The following is a 22,680-nucleotide window of genomic DNA, read 5'->3' on the forward strand; positions in this document are numbered from 1 at the left end:
GTAAAAGGAAGTCATGTGATGCACACATCAGCTCGTTTATTCTTTTGTAAGCATCTTTAAAAAGAGCACATTTTTTTCTATGAATATTTTTCTTTTGTGACGATGCTCGCTCTTTCAGATAAGGATAAAATTCGAGAGTTTAAGTGCTTGTTTTGCAAAAGTTAATGAGCTTACTCACAGAAATTGTAGAATGTATGACAACAAAAAGAACCCTGAGCTCCCGAAATTTCATGCCTTCAGTGTAATAAAACTTTCTGCAAGGTTAGCCTGGAAATGGAAATTCGTGACGACAGACAATATTTCAAGCTCATTTCTTCAACGAACATACAGAGATTGATAAATATTGGTGTTTTTACAAACTCTTATGGTTTTAGGTGATTTCAGCAAGAACAGGCCATTTTTCAGAGCCACATGTTTTATCTAGACAAAACGAATGATTTATATGTTTATTTTTGGGAATAACCGCTATGAATGTTTGTTCTAACAAAATATATATTTCTTGTTTTTAGGTTCGACTCCTTATCCAGGAATGGCTGCGTCTGAAGTCATGCGCAAAGTGAAAGAGGGCTTCAGGTTAGAGAAGCCGGAGCATTGCAAGCGTGAGGTTTACAACATCATGTTCTATTGCTGGGACAAGGACTCGAACAAACGACCGTCTTTCTCTGAACTTGTGCTGCTCTTGGACAAGCTGTTGATCAGCGAGAATGACTATATAGAGCTAGACAGATTTCCAGACCACTCATACTACAATATCACCAGTTTATCAGGCGAAAAACTCTGATAAGACAGTCTTAATCTGTTCTATAAAAGTCATTGCCAGATGTAGAGTAGGATTGTTCCACCAGGAAATTTCATTTTGAGAGACAACCGTGTTTTCCGTAATTTCGAAGATGCTTTTAATTTTTATGTTGTCTTTGTCTCACTGTCTATAGAAAATGCCTGTGGATTTTATCAAGATTATTTATGAAGTTTTTATGAGATTATTTTAACAGACTTGCTATTGCTTACAAGTATAAAACAGGGGTTCTCAACCTTTTAGACTCTGCACCTCCATTCAGACATTGATCTGAAGGCACGGCCCCTCCCTCCCTTACCACCGCCATTTGTTGTAAATACCCTACAGTCAAGATTTGAATCTGAAGCTAGTTAAAATCGCTTAAACTGTTTATAAAATTTCATGTAGATAATATCGAACACAAAATTAAACATTACAATACATAACTTTATTACATAATGCTAGACTATAGAAAATTAAGGAATCAAAGAACTAAATACAAGTTAATTTGATATAAACGAAGAGCTAGGCGAGGTTTGCGTGTAATGCCAGTCATCTTCACAACACCCATCCTATTGCTACCACGTTTGGTTCTTGACAGGTTTTTTGATTACAGTCCGATCCGGCTCGGGGTAAGGTGACCTCTGCCACCGCCTAGTGCGGTAGATTTGAGGGGCGGAAAATTTCATGTAGTCAAAATAAAAATTGAAGACAATATTTTTTGGTTCAGTAAGAGGCAGTGATGTTTGAAGCAAGAGTCAAGATGAGGGGATGGGACCTGTGGACATCGCCTGGGCTGGCAGAACTACTACCACCGGTCTTGATTACAGTACAACCTCGTTTATCCGGACTAACTGAAACCCGAAGGCAACCCGGATAAACAAAAATTCCGGGTAATGTGGGTAATAACCCTGTGCGGCAAAAAAAAAAAAAGCCCGTCAAAATGCTTCTGACATTTTGTCGGCTGTTTCTTACGTAAAATGACCTCCCTGAATCCGAATATGACCTCCGTTTTCCCCCTAAATGTGCCAATGTTTTTTTGAAGCCCCCCCCCCCAACAAGTTATTTCAATTTTCCTTAGTTTCAGAGCATTAATTTATTTATTTATTATTACTTTTTTTTCTTTTGGAGCTGAAAGGAGCTTTATATTAACTGCTAACATAGTTTTGGTGCGCAAGAAAGGTTCAAAATTCAAGATCATGGACACCGATCGCAAAAAAGGGGACTTGGGGGGGGGATACTCCCCACCTACCCCCCAAACATAAGAAAAATCGCAAAAAATGATCTTTTTATTCTGCTTTTTTAAAAAAGATGTTTGTAAAAAGATTTTTGGTACGGAATGAAAGCATAAGACTCGCTTCTATGACTCCTATGTCTAAAAAAAAAAAAATTCGCGATGTAAAAAAAATTTAAAAAAAAAAAAACTATCACGTGAATGTCACACATTGCATACGAGTTGAATTGCAGATCTTCATTCAAAAAGATTCTTCTGGCTGATTTTTATGTAAAATGGCCCCTTATTTCCAAATACGACTACCTATCCCCCCATTCCGCCCCCTTTTTGGAACCCCCCCCCCTCCTCTGATTCAGAGCCATTTTTCTTTTTATTTCGAGGGGAAAAGAGCATTACAATAACTGTAAACATTGTTCTGTATGACTAGAGACGTTCAAAGCTCAAAATCTTATGCGTTTGTAGCAAAAAGGAAAATATGGGGAGCACCCCCCAAACACACTGTTCAGCAAAAAAGCTCTCAAATGCTTCCGATTCTATTCCGACTGATTCTTCTGCAAATTGACCCCTTGAATCCGAATATGATCTCCATTTTCCTTTTACACGTACCGATTTTTGTACAAAAGCATCCCCTCTTGTTTTAATTTGAGGGGGGTGGCAAGTTTTACTTTTTGCTACATATGCACAAGATTTTGAGCTTTTCACATCCCTAGGCATTCAGAATAATGTTTACGGTTATTGTAATGCTCTTTTCCCCCTCCAAATTAAAAAAAAAGGGCTCTAAATCGGGAGAGGAGGGGGGATGGAGATTCTAAAAAGGAAGGCGTGATGGGGGGAAAGGTGGTCGTATTTGGAAACAAGGGGTCATTTTACATAAGAATCAGCCAGAAGAATGTCTTTTTGAATGAAGGCCTGCGATTCAACTCGTATGCAACGTGCGACATTCACGTGATAGTTTTTTTTTTACATCGCGAAAGTTTTTTTGACATGATAGTCATAGAAGCGAGTCTTATACTCTCATTCTGCACCGAATTTTTTTAAAAAAAATCTGTTTTAAAAAAGCAGAATAAAAAGATCGTTTTTTGATATTTTGGGGGTATACCGACCCCCCAAGTCCCCCTTTTGCTATCAGTATCCATGATCTTAAACTTTAAACCTCTCTTGCAAGCCAAAGTATGTTAGCAGTTAATATAAGACTCCTTTCACCTCCAAAAATAAATACAAAAAATAATTGCTCTGAAACTAAGGAAAACTGAAATAACTTGGGGGTCCTTTAAAAAAAAAAAAAAAGGTACGTATAGGGGGAAAACTTGGGTCATATTCGGATTCAGGCGGTTATTTTACATAAGAAATAGCCGACGAAATGTCAGAAGCATTTTGAAGGTTTTTTTTTTTTTTTTTTTTTTTTTTGCCGAACAGTGTAATCAAAACAAATCCTTAAATGAACCAACGTATATTTTATTGCAGCAAAAGCAACGCTTTTAAACAAAATTACATAGGATCATTTCGCGCTTGCACTTTATCATTAAATAGCAGGGCCGGCTCCTGTGGTAGGCGGCCGTCTAGGGCAGCAGATTTTACGGGCGGTAAATTTCAATATGCAAAATTTACTTTAGAATTTAACTGGAAACTCACTTTAATTTCAAACACTTTACTTTTTTTAATTAATATTTTGTTAATTTATATTATTATTATTCAATGGGGGGGGGGGGGCACTTGTCAATATCGCCTAGGGCAGCAGAACTACTAGAGCCGGCCCTGATCAGCTACAGTGGTGTCGAACTGACCTGATATCCGCCTGATATCTGTTAGATTACTATAATTTATAGTACGATCTGTGCAGGAATTGTACATTTAGTCAAATAATTAGCGTACGTTTAGGGTACTAATAGTTCCGAACTTGTTACTGCAATTTAAAATTATGATTTAAGGGACTATTTTTTTAACTACAAATTTGATTCGGATAAACCACAGACCCGGATAAATGGGAGCTAGATAAACGAGTTTCTACTGTATTAGTTTGTAACTGTGACAAAGCTCAGCTTTGTTCGCTTTTAATGTCCAGCATAGCTTTTAGAAGATATATCAATTTTGAAATGAGCTCTAAAATTACGGTATGTGTGTGTTTTCTTTAAATATTGATTGTTAATAATCGATTTTTAACCATCGTTCCTCACTCGAATCATCCATCATATTTATTTTATTCACATTAAAAAGATGATATTGTTACAAGTTATAGAGTTCTCTTACTGCTGAGTTGTTGAAAAAGGTCAACTGTCCCACTGCCCATGAACAACGTTACGTCATTTTGTATCAGTAATTTTGTCTTGAATTTTCAAGCTTAAACATTTATGTATTTTCTCCGATCATTCTCTCTCTCTCTCCCTCATTCAGTTTTTTTTTTTTTTTTTTTTTTTATTGGCTTTTGAAGGAGAACTTCTTTCTCCATACTTAGCTATCTGTGTTATCCATTTAAACAATTTTATATTCATTGTTTCTTTTCCGCACAACGGGTATTTATATTTATGTGTTTATAAATATTTAACGGTTCCTGATTGTATTTTTGTATTTTGTGTGATTGAAAAATAAAGAAAAATAATTTTGTATTTAAACGTGTGAAAATATTTTTTTATTTGTTGAATATATACTTGAATACTCAAAATTCACCAGAATGTTCTACAATATTAAGTACATTACATTACACCCCAGGGTCCCCCGTACCTACCACAGAATTAAGAAAAAGTTACAGTAAGAATATTCTTTTGTTTACAATATTTGACAGAATTTTAAAGAAAAGAATTTTTTTAAATATGCACTTGAAATGTTTGGACAACAAGATTACAATATAGCAAAAAAAAAAAAAAAAAAAAAAATTCAAATGCCTGAAAGAATGAAACTTATCACAGAACTTACATGCATTTCTTTGAAGGTAAATTTGGATGGGAATTAGTTTTCATCTTAATTATCAGGGAATTCCATGTCAGATCATTATGTTCTTGACCTCACCATTTCTGATTTTAAAGAAAACTGGTGTGAGGGACACATATGACAAAATAAGTAATCCTGTCAATTAATAAAATTCTACTTTAAAAATTTTACGGAACATAAGGCTATTAAAAATTGAAAAAGTACGAAAAATAAACAAAGAATTTTGACATACAAATGACTCTAACTTCTCTCCTAGTTATAGTAAAATAAAAATTCAAAAACCATTGTAAAGCTAAAGTATAGAGCTTTCTAATGGTATAAAACGTGACTTTCATACTACAGGTTTAAGTTTCACGGTTATTCACCGTGACTTTTAATCTTGAATACCTCAAAACATGCCCCCTTAGAATTTCTTCGAAAAAATATATATTTTACAGCTCCAACACTATTTTTCCACTACACAAGGACGTAGCCAAGAGGGGGGTCCATGGGGTCTGGACCCCCCCCCCCTTCCGAAAGAACATTGTCTGCTTTTTCTCGGTTGTTGCACCTCACGTCAACAAAAATTTTCCAAAGAGAGAAATTTTATGAAACCCGGTATTTTCCCCTTAAATATTCCCATTAATCAGCAGTTTTCCCGCATCCGAGTCAATTCAGAACACGAGAACCTCGTGCAATAACTGCAGGTTCCCAGTTGCCGCCTGTCTTTTACTGTGTTGCGTACTGCGTCCGAAAACGAAGAATTTCCGTATTCTTTCAACCCAGCAGGGTTGTGACCTTGAAATTCGGCCCCTTTCCCTCAGTCCACCAGCTTGCCATCGGCAAAGTAATTGTCAACAAACATTCCCCAGTCTCTTTGGGGTAGTTTTCTTTCTTTCTTTCTTTTTTTTTGTTTCGACTCCTTTCCCGTTTGGAATTGATTTCCTAGACACATGCTGCACGAAGGACAGCCGGAGTGAGGTGCATCCCTGGTGAATCAGTAATTGAAATTCCTATTATTTTCTGTTTTAACACAGTATCTTTCTACCACACACTTACAGGAAACATATCTTGAACGAAATTGTAATCAGAAGAAAATTAAGTTTACACAAATTAGGTAAGTTGTAGTGTTTCCTTTTAAAGTTTTCTTAACAATACGAGCAATTTTATGTGTTAATTTGTTTTCCCACTTAAAAACTAAGTTCAGACAGCAACGAAAAAGAAATTCTACACATTTCGCGTGTCTGAGGATGAGAAAAAAATAAACATTAATTATTAATTAATTAATTTTTGTTCTTTATATTTTTGGTATGATTCATTTCAGATTTATTTTATATTTTGATTAATAATCCTATTTAAACTTTTAGTTTATTTTTAACAATAATAGATTAATTATCTCAGCGGAAGCTTACAACTTTTAAACTGTAATCCTGAAAAATTCTTTTTTTTTTGAACATTTGTGTCTTATCTTTAGCACAAACTAGATTTTTACGGATGTTTTTCCACTGAATATTTAAACATGACCGTGAAACATATTAAATGTCCAAAAAGTATTTGTGTTTGAAGGTAAAATAAGTGAATAAATAAAATTTGAAGTTGTTGCAACGAAATTACTTTTCGCTGTATCAAAATTTTATAAAGCGAAGAATGAAACTGAAAATTACTCAAATATTTTACTGTGATCAGTTTATGAAATTGCAAGTTCGGCCATATAAACACATGTAATTTAAAAGTAGTTATTTGAAATTCGTACTTTTAAATCTTACTGAATTGTGAGTCTATGGTCCCAAGAGAAGAGCGGTTAGTCATTTTTAACTGAAGAAAAAAATCTTTCTTCGATGTTGTTCCGTTTTTCAAGAGAAGCATATTTGTATTTGCTTCATTGGAATAAATTATCTAATCGTTATTTACCGCCATTGTACTGAGGATTTATTTACTAAGCATCTATGCATCCATCATTAGTAAATTGCGATGGTAGCATTAAATGTAACAAAAAACGGACATGTGCATTTAACTATAAATTGGTGAAAATTTCTGCTATTTACTGAGTTACAAGCAAATAATTAGAAAAAGGTGAATGCGAGGTAAATTTTCTTGTGTTTTTCACTTCTATATTAGATTTCTTTTTAACTCTTAATTTCTTCAAGTTAAAATTTTTTGCTATTTCTTGCAATAGAATATGTTTTACTAACATGACATAAAAGAAAGAAAAAAAAGTCAATACCTACGTTATAAAATATGATATGCTTTCGAGAATACAGGATGATTACAAAATTGCTTCTAAAATGGAAGTTATACCAATTTGAAAATGAGAGAATCAGAAGTGTTATTATTGTTATATGAATTTTGGAAGGTAGATTTAAATCATTATTGGATTTTTAACCACAATCATTCTTAGAATTTTTTACAAAAGATTGTCTTTAGACTTTGGAACATCAGATGACTGAGGAGCAAAAAATTTACAAACAGAGGCTATAAGAAACTTATAAGTTTTGATTCCAAAAATTGGCTAGCTTTATTCATATTGCATATAGTTGAAAATGTATCTAAGTTGATGCTACGGTATTATCGCAATCTCAAACGGGACGAAGATTACCTTAATGATCAAAATTTGACGTTTGACTCCAAATTATGAAATTTTCGAGTCTGACACTTGCTTACTGCTAATAAAGACAGTAAAGTAACCAGGTTATAATCAAATATTGTCACGATAATTCGTAATAGAGCATATTGCCATTTTCCCTGTAGTTGTTTACAATTATATTTTTAATTTGAAAAAGACTGATTTGTACAGAAGTTGTTTTGTATCAGCAGAATAAACAGAACTCGTGTTTGGTGGTGAGATAGGTGGGTGCGATGCCTCCTCTTGATCTTTTAAATGAAGCATCAAATTGAAAACATCAGAGGAAAATCGCCAATAATGTTCAAATCATTCATGACCTTATAAAAAACATTTATAAAAAGCAATCATTTGCATTTTTTCCAAAATGTTGTTAAAATAAAAATACACAGATGCTTAGTTTCATTCATTATACATTCCATTACTCGATAGGTAAAAGATCTCTCAGGTATTCGTTTGGCTTGACAAAATTGAACCCCTAGTGCAGTTTCGCATCGAAGAGAGCTCAAGTGTCTCCATCTGGTGGAAACTCGGCATCAAAATTTCTTGTGCCAGTCACATCTGCGCCTTAAAGGTAGCATTTGAAAGACTAGATGCCACATCGGTGGTTCGCACTAGGTCCGAAAAGGCTAAAGCCTCTTAACGAAGCCCCATTAGAAAAAATAATACCATAGCGGATCCTAAGATAGCTTATTTTACCAATTCGTTGCAAAAAAAAAAAAATAATAATAATAATAACGATTAAAAAAAAAAAGAAACGGCAATACGCCTTTTTTTAAAAAAAATGATTCCAGCAAAGGAAGTCTCCGTCCATCAAAGAGATACAATTGTTTGTTCAAGATTTTAAATGATGGTTAGAAATGATAATTAGAAAACGGATAAAATTAGAAATTTCATTCAATTTCGTATTATTAAAAGAATGTTATAAACGTAGATAAATAAAGAACTAGTTCAAGCTTTTTAAATGAAACCTTGCTAATATTTTCGTCGAGAGGGTGGTTGAATTTTGCCAGAAATCTTGATCAAATCGGGCAGGGTGGCGGAATTACGTTATTTAGCATTCATACAGTTATACATTCGACGCGATAGATATAGATTTCTTTATTTTTTCAAATAAAATGACTTGTACATATTTTGTTGAAATATATTACAAAGCTTTAATATTTTATTAAATTATCACCTGCATTTTCCAAGTAATCCCTAGAACAGTTTTCGTTTCCCGATTTTTTTTTATTGTGACTTTTTTATTAATAGGAATTATTATATCCCTCATTTTCAAAGCATCAGAACAGAGGAAGCTTATGTGATGGAATTTTTCTATCCATGTTTGGAAACTTAGTATGGGATAACTTTTAGTTTAACGTTAATTTTATAAACTGACAATAATTTCTTTGCCACTTAATGTAAAATTTTTGTTTACTAATTTTAACAATTGCTCCATCAATTTCAATTATTTAATTAATTTTAGTTAATTATCATATTTTAATAATTAGTTTTAATTGGATTTATTTTTTTAACGTGAATATGAGCTACTAATTTTGCTTTAGCATGCTTCCTCTTTTGAAGCTCGCTCAACCTTGGACCCCCCCCCCTTAACAAAGTTCTAGCTACGTGCCTGCACTACACCAAAATTTAGGCTGGGATCGCAATGGCAAGGTATCTGGGAAATAGCCACCGCACTCTGTATTTTCTCCTAACATCATCAAAAATAGCGTAAAAGGCATTTATATGATTTTAATGTCGAAAATTTCCTGAGGCTTGAGGTGAGAACCTTTACCTTTTCCTACAGTCGCTGCCATAGGTAGCCTTAAATAATGTCTTTAAGATTTCAATTTTGAATAATAACCCCAAGTTAAGTTCAGAGAACTTCCTTAGAAATTATTTTGAGATTCAAATCTTAAGAACGCTATTTTAGGCTACCTTTGGAGACGTTATAAAAGAAGCAGGGGGGGGGGGGGGGCGAAATTTTCCTTGGAAATGTTTTGAAATTAAACTTAATGGTGTAATTTTTGTCAATCTTAGGTGGTAAAGTTGGGGTAAGGATGGACGTTAGAATGGATGCTACAGGCAATTCGTTCTTTAGAATCATTCTGAGATATTTAATGCTTATCAACCACGCTGTATTTAAGGTTTATTATGAATTTAATTGTTTATTTAATTTTTCAGAATTGTACCTACATTAGTGTTAATTGAATATCATAGAAAGTGTAATTGTTATTGAGTTTTAGCATTCTTTAGCATAGCAAATAAAGAAATAAAAATTTTAAATAAAAGTAACTCTATTAATGAAATAATAAATAAATAAATGTAGGCACAATAAATTAAACAAAGAATAAAAAACCAAACTAACTTGTGCAACAAATTTATTACATTTCTATGACAAAGTTACCATGGCTTCAGACAATAAGAAGCCTGATTCTTATATCAGCTAATTTGCTAAGTAGAGCAACATGCTGTACCTTATCGAAAGCTTTTTGAAAATCAATGTAAACAACATCTACAGGCTGTTTACATGTTGTTTACATTGATTTTCAAAAAGCTTTCGATAAGGTACAGCATGTTGCTCTACTTAGCAAATTAGCTGATATAAGAATAGGAGGGAAAATTTTCATTTGAGTAAAAAACTGACTGACCGGAAGGAAAAAAAGGGTAGTTGTAAGGGTAAATTATTCTAAATGGAGTGAGGTTTTAAGCGGAGTTCCTCAGGGATCAGTGTTAGGGCCTGTTTTGTTCATTGTTTTTATGAACGATATTCACAAAAATATTTCTAGGAACATGAATTGTTTTGCTGATGATGTCAAAGTTATGGGGATTGTAGAAAATGAAGAACAAGCAAATCAGCTGCAAGAGGATCTAGATCATATTACGGAGTGGGCTGATAGATGGGGTGTTGGGAAATGTCAAGTGTTACATTTAGGTCCTGGAAATAAGTGTACAAGTTATTACTATTTGCAAAATTCAGTCATTAGTCAGGCAGAAAAAAAAACTGATCTGGGCGTTTTAATAAGTCAGGATTTAAAGTTTAGTCAACACTACAGCATAGCTAGTAACAAAGTCAATAAGATGTTCGGGCTTGTCAATAGATCTATTTCAAACAAATCTAAAGAAGTTCTTCTGCCCTTATATAGAAGTTTGGTAAGACTTCATTTGGAGTATGCTGTTCAGTTTTGGTCTCCTTATCTTAAGAAAGATATTAATGTATTGGAAAGGGTTCAAAGGTGGGTTACAAGGCTAATAAATGGACTTTCACATTTAGACTACGATTCCAGGCTTAGAATGCTAAAAATGTGCAGTCTTGAGCAAAGAAGAGACCGAGAGGACATGATTCAGTTGTTTAAATTTATTAAAATGAAAAGTGTTACGGGGCTAAAATTTAGCACTGAAAACAGGACAAGGGATCATTGTTTTAAGCAATTTAAATCTCAGCTAACATGGCTAATTATGCTAACATGGCTAATTATGCTAACATGGATATTAGGAAAAATTATTATTTTAGCAGGGTAGTGGAACCTTGGAACAGCTTACTGGAAAAGGTGGTAATGAACAAGGGAGTAGATAGTTTTAAGAGGGCCATTGATCTTCACTGGGGATTGTGAATTGACTAGGACCAGCCTAGCTGGGCCCAGAGCCTGTTGCTGGTCGTCACTTTTGTATTTGTATTTGTAAACGTGTTGGGAGTTCCAAAAATTTGGGGGCCTCGGGTCAGTTCCTGCTTTGCTCAATGCCCATGCGATAGTAAGTTCCTGGACTGTTGATCCACCACTTAACTGTTATGTTATTGCCCACCGTATTAATCTTAATATATAAAAATCAATGTCCTGAGATAACATATATACATATATATATATATACATATATATATATATATATATATATATATATATATATATATATATATATATATATATATATATATATATATATATATATATATATATATATATATATATATATATATATATATATATCAACGCACAGCCGAAACCGCTGAAGCTTCAGACTTGAAATTTGGCAGGCATGTACGCATGATTACGAAAGTAACCACTAAGAAAGGATTTTTTGAAATCTCAATTAGTTCAGGAGATATTAATTAAAACCTCTTAATTTCTGCGAAATTAAAACCTATCATTGAAATTCAAATTCCTTATTTTCGAAGGCTTTCCTCCATTCAAATCATTATTCAGTACTTCATCTCAACTTTTGGTCGATAGCGAACTATAAATTTGATATTGTTTTTGTTTCTCACGTGATTCTTCGAGGCTTTTCTCAAGTCAAATCATAATATTTCTGTCTTTTGCTTTTATTTTTTCAAAACTAGAAACGTAGTTTTTAAGAACATCATCACAGGCGGACTATCCTTTTGAAGTTAGAAGAGTGCAGTTTCCTGTTAAAGTTTGCTTTGCAATAACCATTAATAAGTCACAAGGACATACATTAAAAGTAGCAGGGATCGATTTAAGAGAAGACTTTTTTCACACGGCCAATGTTATAGCACCAGGAAAAAAAACTAAAAATGTTATATACAAAGAAGTTCTTGCTTAAACATAGGTATAACAATAAAATGTGGATGGTCTGTGTTTGCAAAGATAATCAATACTTTAAAAGGATCGTTAATAACAGTTAAAGATCGGTTACGGACAAGGGCATATATATAAGGAGTCCAGGGACCCCGGGATCCTCCCAAAATTAGGAAAAATTATAGGTAACTAGAGAACCTGACAGACGTTGTTCTGTTCAAACTTTGTAAATTGAAAAGTAAAAAAATTTCAATAAACTATCAAGTGTTTGAAGTAGTTTTGTTGAAAAAAAATAAGTAAAAAGAAAAGGTTTTAAGCTGCTTGGTGTCAGAATGCGTATATTTATTACAACTTGATTTATCTAATGCCCACTAAGCAGTTGTTTTATTAACTATTTTTTCTCCCGTACTTGATGGTTTGTTCTTTCAGCCATACTCAAAGGATAAAAAGCGTCCTCAGATATTAAGTGTAAAAAACTAACTACCCATCTAAAACAAACGGGAAATCCCGTTGCAACATCCCCCATATGAAAAAGAAGAAAACAATGAAAAAGATATCGTATAAAAAATGATAAAGGTAAAAACAGTTCTCTGAATAAGCGAAAATCACTCATCCCTCCCCCACCCATAACGATGTAAAATAAACGCTTTCTTCAACTAAAATGACTAAAAACTCTTTAAAAACGAAAAGCAACTCTTTGCAATTGGAAATAATTCGCCAAATAAACAAAATATACAATAAATTACATTAACAGTAGCTTTAAATTGTAAACAAATGATCACACAACTCTATTGTTTACAGCCAAAGTCGCCAAGCCACCACGTTACTGTAATCCAGCCGATAAGTGAGCGAAGCCAAGTCCGATCGATTAGCGCTCCGATCTTTTGAACGAAAACTTTTTAAACTTCATACAGTGGCTCCCAAAAGTCTTCGTACACCTACGACTTTCAACGAAATAGGCCTCTATCCATTGGTTAGAATTAATATTTCGGAATAGGTATTTAATTATAAGATCTATGATCAATTGTTAACAAAACTACATGAAAAGTTTTTAAAAAATATTAAAACTTATTTTTTTAAAAATCAAAAACCAAAAAGTGCCGGAAATTTTATCTCTTAAAAGTCTTCGTACACTTTACAAAATGTCTATATATTATTGAATAATCTAATTTTTGATTAAGTTATTAATAAATAGAATATCGTATAGTATTCATAACATCTTTAAAACCTCTGGGAATAGATTTCATTCTTTTTCTTTCTTTTTTTTGCGTAATTTCTGAGTAAATGTTCAACCACACTTCGAGTCGTACTGTTTCTGGCTCGATTTTCGTTTTAAAGCTCTATTTTCGTAATCTAGCCTCCAGATCTCTCTAAATACGTTACATTAAGTTAAAATCTGGAGATTGATGGGGTATTTTCTAAACTTTAGGACAATTTTCGAGGCACTAGACGCAAACGTTGAAAACCGTGTGCTTCTTATCGTTATCTTGATAAAAAACAAAGTTGTTTCCAATAACCAAATTTTTGGCTAAGAGTTCAAAATTGGTTTTTAAAATATTTAAAGGAACAGCATGATTCATTATTTCATCAAAAAATTACAAACTACCAAGTCCTGATGATGATATGCACCCTTACACTAGAACACCTCCACCGTCCTGATTAACTGATCCAACTAAGTTCTTAAGATTAAGTTCCCAATTTTTTCTTCTACTTAAAGTTATGCAACAATTTAACCAAAAATGTTGAATTAATTTTTATCTGTAAGTAAGACGTGAATCTACAACGTTTCTAGCTTATTTATCATTGATTTTGTGACGAAAAGCGTAAGCTTTCTGTTTTTCGCACGACCAAGAAAATTTCTGCGGGAAGAGGTCCCATTTAATCCAGCTAATCAGAGAACTTGGAGAACAATTTTAGGTGAAAATTAAATGTAAAATGTTTCATTTAACTCTGCAGAAACTTTTACAGATCTCAAATGTGTATTTTTCATAATTTTTTTTAACTTTAAATCTCCGATCACGTTTTGTCACCTTTGCCGGTTGACCTTTTCTTACCTTGTTTTCTGTCCGATTCCTTTCTTTAAAGCATTTTATCAAGCACTTTACTATACAAACAAATAAATTAACTAATTTAGAGACATTTCAAACCAATTTACCGCTACTGTGGGAAAAAAATTCAAATTTTGAATGGTGTTTGCGGTTTTTTACGCATAACAGCCATTTTACAGTAATAAGCGCAATATTAAGGAATAAATAAGCAAAAATTAAATCCAAATGACTTATGAGGGTCAACACAATGCAAAAATATTAATAAAACAGCATATGATAATTTTAACTATGAATTTATTCGAAAATATTTGAGTGTACAATGACTTTTGTGGCGTGTTATTTCTCTGTCTCTTCGTTTTCTGACCCATTTCAAAAAGAAGATCCATCAATATTTTAAAAAAACCAATGGGTTGCATTTAGAATGACATAGAGATGATGTGAAAAAATATTGGACTTCATATTCGAAATCAGCTTCGAGTTATTTTGGTTTTACTAAAAAATTTCAAAGTGTACGAACACTTTTGGGAGCCACTGTATATTGCCTAATTTGTTCTTTCCACCAAAGATAAAGATCGTCCACTGCACTGATCTTTTGTGTACAGAACTAGCCTGTTGTAATTTATCTGGACGAAACAGTGGCGGATCATGCGATTTCGGGGCCCCAGGCGCAACCTATCCGGAGGCCCCCTTTAATTGACACAACGAAAGTGATATGGTTTCCTATATTTACAATGTAAAAAATCATATTTTTTTTAATCAACATGCTTTGGGGGGGGGGGGGGATTATTCTTATTTAAAAAGGAAAAACAACGATATTTCTGACAAAAAAAGTTTACTGCGAAAAATTTTGTCTTTGTTTTTTGGTAATTTAGGTAGTGCAGGGTGTGAGATCCGAACCCCAATTTCAGACCATCTAGCAAAATCGCAGCTTTCCCCTGTTTTTCAATGCGCATCATTCAGTGGCGCAACCAGAGAGAAAAAAAATCTTAGGGGCGGGAGGTTTTTTTCATTTGGCCCAGAAAAAAAGAGAGAGGAGAAAGAGAACCTTTAATTGGATAGGAAAAATAAGGAGAGAGGGGGGTCCGGGGGAAAGTTCTCCCCCGGGAAAAATTTTAAACTCGTAGTTTTAAAAACGCAGTTTTAGACTTTCTTTGATGATGTTAGGGGGCACAAAGGTGCAGCTGCAGGCAGGTCCGGATCTGCGCACCCGCAGAACCCGTAGTGCGGGGGTGCACCTGTTTTTTTTACGGCCCAAGAAATTGAAGAAAAAACTGAAAAAATCTAGCACTCTAAGACTTATTAACGTTACAAATATACACTGCTGGCCTCTGAGGCCCTACAAATTTTGTTGTAGGGGGTCCGAAATTTATAGATCCGGTCCTGGGTGCAGGGGTCTCAGCGGAAAGTTGTTGAAATTGAAGTCCTAAAAACACGATTATAGGTTATATTTATTGACGTTAGGGTAAGGGATGGAGCTCAGGGACTGCCTTTAATCGATTTTTTTTTTCAAAACAATAGATAGAGATCAATTCCTCCTCCCCCCTTCCCAATTTTCGAAAATGTATAGTCTCAAAAATACAACAGTAGACAAACTTTACGGGATATTTAAAATGTGATGAAAACCTTTGTGAGAGATTTGCTTTTGTTTCTTTCTTGAAAATTGTACAGTATAATGCAATCCATACTTAAAGGATAACTTAATAGGCTAGACCGGTTATAGTTTAGACACATTTTACATTTTGATTTTTGTTATATTTGTTATTTTATATTTTTCTTTACGAGGGTTACGTACCAAATCAAAATTTCATCGGATTCAAGCAAAATTTTCTTATTAAATAATGATTTCAAACCTTTGTAGAGATAATGTATTCGCAACAATAATATCTTAAATTTCTTCTCGAAATTTATTAACTATACTCAACGTGAGTCAAGTAGATACACAAAAGAATAAACTGTTGCGCTGAAGTAATAAGCAAAATGAAGTTTTTAAGGGTTGTTTTGAAAAAAGATTTTTACAAAATATTTTGTTCGAGTGAGATGCTAAAAGTAAATTTGATTTAGTTAATGTAAATAAAGTATGGCTATCTTCTCCGAATTACGCTCTTTTAAATATTTCTAGAGTAATTTCATTCATTTGAGGGGTTTTTTTTTTTTTTTTTTTTTTTGAGCAATCACGATTGCTTATTGTTCTCATTTGACTGTTTTTGGCGTTACGCTGATTTTATTTTCCTACCAGCACTCTCTGCCAGCACCACCGTCGCACAGTGCGGCGAAAACGACAAAAACCGCTTAAAAGGGTAATTTTTTTTCTATACTCAACCAATTGCGAATAAATATATTTGCACAGGCCTATATCTTAGGCAATCAGAACTGGAATTTTAGAGCCCTTCGTCCACTACAAAGCTAAAGATAGCCTTTAGAAGGTGAAGAACCATGAACGAAGGGGATTTAAACAACTTAAAAATATATATAGATTGCTTTGAAGCAATCTATATATATTTTTTCTTATTAATGGCGGGTATATTTAATTTCTCTCGTGTCCGACGATAGTAAAAGAACAAAAAGAAAGAATAATCGAATATTCAAACAGTTAATTGGTTTTGATCAGTACCGAAAACTGGGGAATTCAAAGTTATTTTTTTCAAAACGCTCTACAAAAAAATGTCCTCTTATGTCCTCTTAGAAATTAATATTAATTAGTCACCAATGGTCTGTAGAAATACCCTGAAAAGGAATTAGCTGCGTAAACCTGCGAACTTTGGACTAAGAGCCCAAACAAATCGAGAAAAATCCATTATAACATGCCTGAGTAAACAAACAAGCGAGAGAGGTTTAAAAACACTTTTAAGCGCTTTTTGGCGTTTTCGCCCCACTGTGCGTCGCGTCGACCGGCCTCACGATGCTGCTCCTCTTGCGAAAACCGTCTCCAGGTTGCGTCCATGTCCTACACACACACGCCTACACACTCATGCCTGCGCACAGACACAAACACACACTCCTACACACATACACACACTCATGCCTGCACACAAACACATATGTCTACATACACACACACGAACACCTACACACACAGCAGTGCAGACACAACACGCACACACATGCATGCATACACACACACGCACCCACACACATGCGCCTACACAAACATACACGCCTGTGATTGCGAAAAACATAATTTGAATTCAAGATGCCAAAAATTCAATTTTTTTTTTTTTTTTTTGAGCAATCACGAATTGCTTATTGATTATTTACTTGACCAAAGTTGGTGTTGCTCTGATTTTTCAGATTACCATGGCGATGGCTGTTTTTATTATTTATTTAGAGAGCAAAATTTTCGTAGTCATAGTTACAAATCGTCTGAGGCCAGGGGCTTCAAATAGGGAGGGGGGTGAGAGGGGCGGTTGCACTCCCAAATTTTTCACTCAGAATAATAAAAAATGGTCAATTCATTTAAGATAACTTATAAAATCATTTGCCTGCATTTTCAGAACAGAAAAAACTGATTTAGAATAATTATTTTCCTTAACTAAAGAAGTAGTCTCTTCATATGGGTTAAATATGTCAAAAATGCGTAGTCTATGTTATGATCGGGCATCTTGTATGAGATGCTGGTACAGTGTTGAGACTGCGCAATTTTTACGCGTAAACTCCATGTCATTTTACATAAATATTAATGCTCATGTTATATTTTAATGTTTAGCTAGTAAGTATTCATTGACTCCTTGTACTAGAAACACATTTTAGTAACTCGATGTATTATATGCTTTCTTAGAAACTCTTTGTAAAGCTATGCTCTTTTTGAAAAACATCCTATATCAAAAAATACTTTCACGTCTACAAATATATCTTGATGCTCTTTACTTGAGAATCTCTGAGTGACACACGATGGTATTCAAGAGTTAAATCTATAAAAGTCCCCTGGACGAATTACTGGAAAGCGACTTTTTCAATGATAGGAAATCTGATGTCATTTTGATAGGTATGACTTTGTTTGAATTTTCGTTTACTGTACTTATATTGTGGAGCGTTTTTTTGATCAATGCTACACTCTATCACAAAACTTTCAATCCGTTAATCATAATTCATGGATTGACAATTGAAACTTAGTAATTTTCAAACAAAATGATTAATTCAGTTTCTCAAGAAATTGAGACAGGATTTGATTAGATACATTTATCATTGGTCTTAAGTTCAATATTACGTAGATCGGTTACATAAAACAAAAAAGAAAATATTACACTTATAAGTTAAATTTATAGCATGAGGGAAGAACTGTTTTGTGAATTGTGCGACTATACTTTTTAATGACGCAAAATAAATACTAGCCCAATTTAAAAAGTTTTCTTGGTTATTTTACAGAGAGGAATCTGAAGGAAATGTGTTTTTTAACATAACTTTCTTGCTTCCATTGTTTTTTGACTGTTTCAATCAGGTCAGTCATTTGAAAGATGACTTTTGTGTCTCGCTCTCAACATCAAAATTGCCTTATTATTCTTAACATTAAAACCATTTTATTATCACTTCCTGTTAACCAATATGTATTTTATACCATACTGAGGAAAATCCTGTTCAAGAAAATCGACCCCCCAAACGAAATGCTGAAAATACCGCCCCTGTCTGAGGCTTAGCTCAAGCAGACTTGGCATTTAAAAAAGGCTTTTTTTTGCGTAAAATTAAGTTTTTCAGAACAAAAAACTTATCTAGATGAAATTAAACAGTAAAAATTCATCTAAATACAAAATTTAAAGATTACTAATTCCCATCTTTTGAGATTGATAAGAAATAAAAATACATAACGTTATATGCTGCAAATAATCTTTATTATAAGTGTACCTACTGGTCGATATGGGCTATTTATTCTTCATCTGTATTACCGCATCCGAATCACCATTTCTTTTTTGTGGATATGTCTTGTATTACCAGGAGGGTGTACAGAAATTTTGGGACCCATCACAAATAAAACTTTTACGGGCCCCCTCCAAATTATTTACCCCTACTATTTGGGCCCCCATCAGGCTCGGGCCCGGGTCAACAAGTGTCCCTTCTCCCCCCCCCCCCCGTGTACTCCGCTAATGCGTATTACCATTTCTAGAAAATCCAAAGTCATAATATGACGGGTGTAACGTTCTTGACCATTTCCATTATCTTCCATTTGTAGAAACAAGAAACCCAACATGTAGGTACTTATCGCAATTCATGATTGTAAAAAGCGTAATTTGAATTCAAGAAGTCGAAATTCAAATGCGAATCCTGGATGTTCTTTTTTTGTGTGTGTGTGTGTGTGTGTGTGTGTGTGTGTGTATAGGGGGGGGGGGGGTCATTTCTAAGCCTTTCTGGAAAAAGAAAATAACTATTAAAATTTGTGAGCCTAAGTATAATTCGGTTTCAACTAGATCTAAACGCAATGTATCAACTTGACCGAAACAACACCATTACGTTAACTCAGAAACGTGGGAAAAAAACATCAGCGAATATCAGAAACTTCTGTTAGGAAAAATCATGTCTTCTATTCAAGGAACACAAATCTTGGTTTAATATGATATAACTACTTAAACACCCTACGCGACAGTTGAAAACAAACTATAAAAATTTACTTTTGTGCGCAAGAAAGCATTTTTTTTTACGGAAAACTTGCAAACAAAAAAAGACAGCTGTGGAATAATCATAACTCGGCGGCAGGGCTGTGGAGTCGGAGTCGGGCTCATTTTAGGGTAAAGGAGTCGGAGTCGTTTGAAAACATGTCGACTCCGACTCCGGGTTTCATTTTTTTTCTTTAATTTTTCCTGACTCTCCTTGCATTTTTTGAAAAATTAACTACCAATTAATTTGATTACATGTATAAATACCTACTAATAAGAAAATAACTCATTGGGGCAACCAGCTGGCTTGATTGTTTATCGAATTTTCTGTAACAGCTACCTACGCCGTCTCCTAGTTTGCTTATTTTCTAACTTAATTTAACTGATAGCAAACAATTTTGTTGCCTAACATTTTCTAAATAATTACTTTGAAATAAAAATAATATATTTTTTACCTCGATCTCTGTTATAAAATAGTAAAAGGAATGCATGTATCGCTTGAGCAAGTCGAGAAACTTTTCAGGATGCTTGGTAAATTCAAAAGAGTGTTGGTACGAAAGCACAAATACAAAAGATCCGATAAAATATAGGGGATAATGTTGTACCTTGGAACACTTTTCATATTTTAATTTTTAACGTCAATTATTTGAATCAAATTTAAAATCTCAAAGTCACATTAAAATAGCCCAACATACTTCTATAGAATATATATTTTTTAATTCAGACAATTTGAAAATAAAATGTTGCCAGCCATTTAAAGTATAACTTCCAAGCTACCCCAAGGTTCAACATCCTATTGTACCTTGGGACACATCCTGTTGTTCTATGGGAAAGTCTTCATGATTCAGGAAACAGCCTTTTTATACTTGAACCAATTTTCCACCAGAAAAGAAAAAGTTGTTTAAAAGACTACATATAAGATTAGAACATTGTTCCATGTTCCTAAACATATCTTAATTATTAAGAATCATGCATATGTTGTACCTTGGAACGTGTCCTAAGGTACAAAATGTTTGGCTTTCCTAAGGTACAATCACCAATTTAATGAAAACCAAAATGATGGTCAATCTAGAAGCACTATAAATAATTTGCTTATGAGAAAATAATGAAAGTACTTCTCTTTTATAACAGAATAAAATTCAGTTGACTAAATTTACAAATACATACAAAGACGGAAAATGAAATGAAAAAGAAGAAAATATTTACTTTTGAGTCATGAAATTCGCTTTCTCTCACAAAATCGTCAATTTTACTCATTTGATGCTGATTTTTACTATGGCACCATTTAGGGTGAAAGGTTACTATTAGAGATTATAAAAACACGGCTGCTAAAAATAGATTCTTAGAAATTAGCAGTGTCCCCAAGGTACAACACTCCCCCCCCCCCAAATGTTTTTTTAATTCTAAAAATTTTATCTAAGAAAGCTTGGTTAACACTGAAAAGTACAAAATAAAATTATTATATGATTTATTGTGATTTATTGCTTACAACACTCAATAATTATAATTAATCCTAAAATCTTCATATTAAGGTTCATTCTGAAGCCGTCAATTAAAAAATTAAAATTAAAAATTGAGCCAAGAAATGTAGGTATCTAGTTAAAGCTATTCGTACAAAGCTGTATACCGCCGCATTTTGTGTAAAATTTGCTCCAGACGTACATGTGCACGACCTCTCTCCGCAATATAGTGCAATATTTTTGTTGAAATTTTTAAGATGAAATTTAAGATTTATTATTGGGGAATTTTTTCAGAATTAAAGAATCTCAATTTGTATAAACTCTGAAATTAAGTTGAGGTGTCACCCACCAGATGAGTGCCACCCGGGAGGGAGGGGGAGGGGCGCCACCTCTCAAGAGAAAAGTTTTTGACTTAGCAAAAAAGTTTTTTTTCTTTCAAAACTCTTTCTCTCACTCTTCTCAGTGCTTTCAAAAATTGAAAGCACATGATTTGATCAGCATCTGTTAAACATTAAAGGGGAGCAAATTAATCTTTTTAATTTTTTTAAAAAATGGGACTTTTTAGTAATCTTACTTTAGAAATCGCACCTATCGGATAATTTGATTTTCATATTGAATTTCTAACGTTGTATGCATCTTAGGTTTACAATAAAATACAACGCGAAAATTTCATTAAAAAGGAATTAATATTTGAATCTCTATTTAGGAGTTTTCCCCCCTTCCCATAAGGGGGATTTGAAAAAATAAATTAAAAAAAATAAAAAAGCCGCAGTCGGAGTCGGATGTTTCAAAATCTTGGAGTCGGAGTCAACCATTTTCCTTCCGACTCCGCAGCCCTGCTCGGCAGCAGGAAAAATTCAGCATCGTAAAAAGAATGTTGCGTAGGAGCATTGCCTCAAAAAGAACTTTTCCCGACTCTTTTGAAACAATTTCGTTTTTGAACTTATGACCAAAAAGGAAAACGCATTGGAGAAAAAAAAGTGTGATTGCTCACCTAAATCCCAGGGCTGTTTTATTTTTGTAAATGCTTTTTTCTTTCATTAAACTAGCAAGATTCTGAACACTTACAAGACAACACTCACTGACTGAACTACTGAATTGGATTGAAATGTACCGGACAGAAAAGTTCTCGCGGCGATTTTCCAAGGTCAACCCAACTCCCCTGTCTTAGTGCCATAAAAATGCCTTTCCTTTTGTTACTTCTTATCTAACACCCCACTTTCTCAGGGACAAAATACGACCTTGAAGAAAAAAGCGGGAATTCTCCTATCTCAGAAAAATTGCTGAGTTACGGTACAGTGCGAAATATGCTAGATGAAGTTTTCCGGAGGAAAGAAACAAATATATATTTTGAAACTTTAAACCTTATACACATACAAAAAAAAAAAAAAATTGTCCAAAATTTCTCTATTGGAAAAATTTAAACAAAGCCACCAGAAGCCTGGGGCCCCTTTAGATGCAGGGGGAATTATTGGGAGCAATCAGCCAGCATCTAAAATCCATGACTAATTGTCAATTTCCAGTAGTTTTGAGCATTTTC

General features: G+C 33.7%; 1 protein-coding gene across 1 annotated transcript in view; it reads left to right on the forward strand.

The window, feature by feature from the left end:
• LOC129216949 (tyrosine kinase receptor Cad96Ca-like) overlaps window positions 1-1,696 on the forward strand; it is a 90,364-nt gene extending 88,668 nt beyond the window's left edge. The window contains exon 12 of the mRNA XM_054851168.1: window positions 510-1,696. Coding sequence (XP_054707143.1) covers window positions 510-781 — 272 coding nt within the window. The 3' untranslated portion in view covers window positions 782-1,696. The remainder of the gene's footprint in view (window positions 1-509) is intronic.
• Window positions 1,697-22,680: the final 20,984 nt, after the last annotated feature.

Source organism: Uloborus diversus, chromosome 2 (genome assembly GCF_026930045.1).
Source record: "Uloborus diversus isolate 005 chromosome 2, Udiv.v.3.1, whole genome shotgun sequence".
NCBI lineage: Eukaryota > Metazoa > Arthropoda > Arachnida > Araneae > Uloboridae > Uloborus > Uloborus diversus.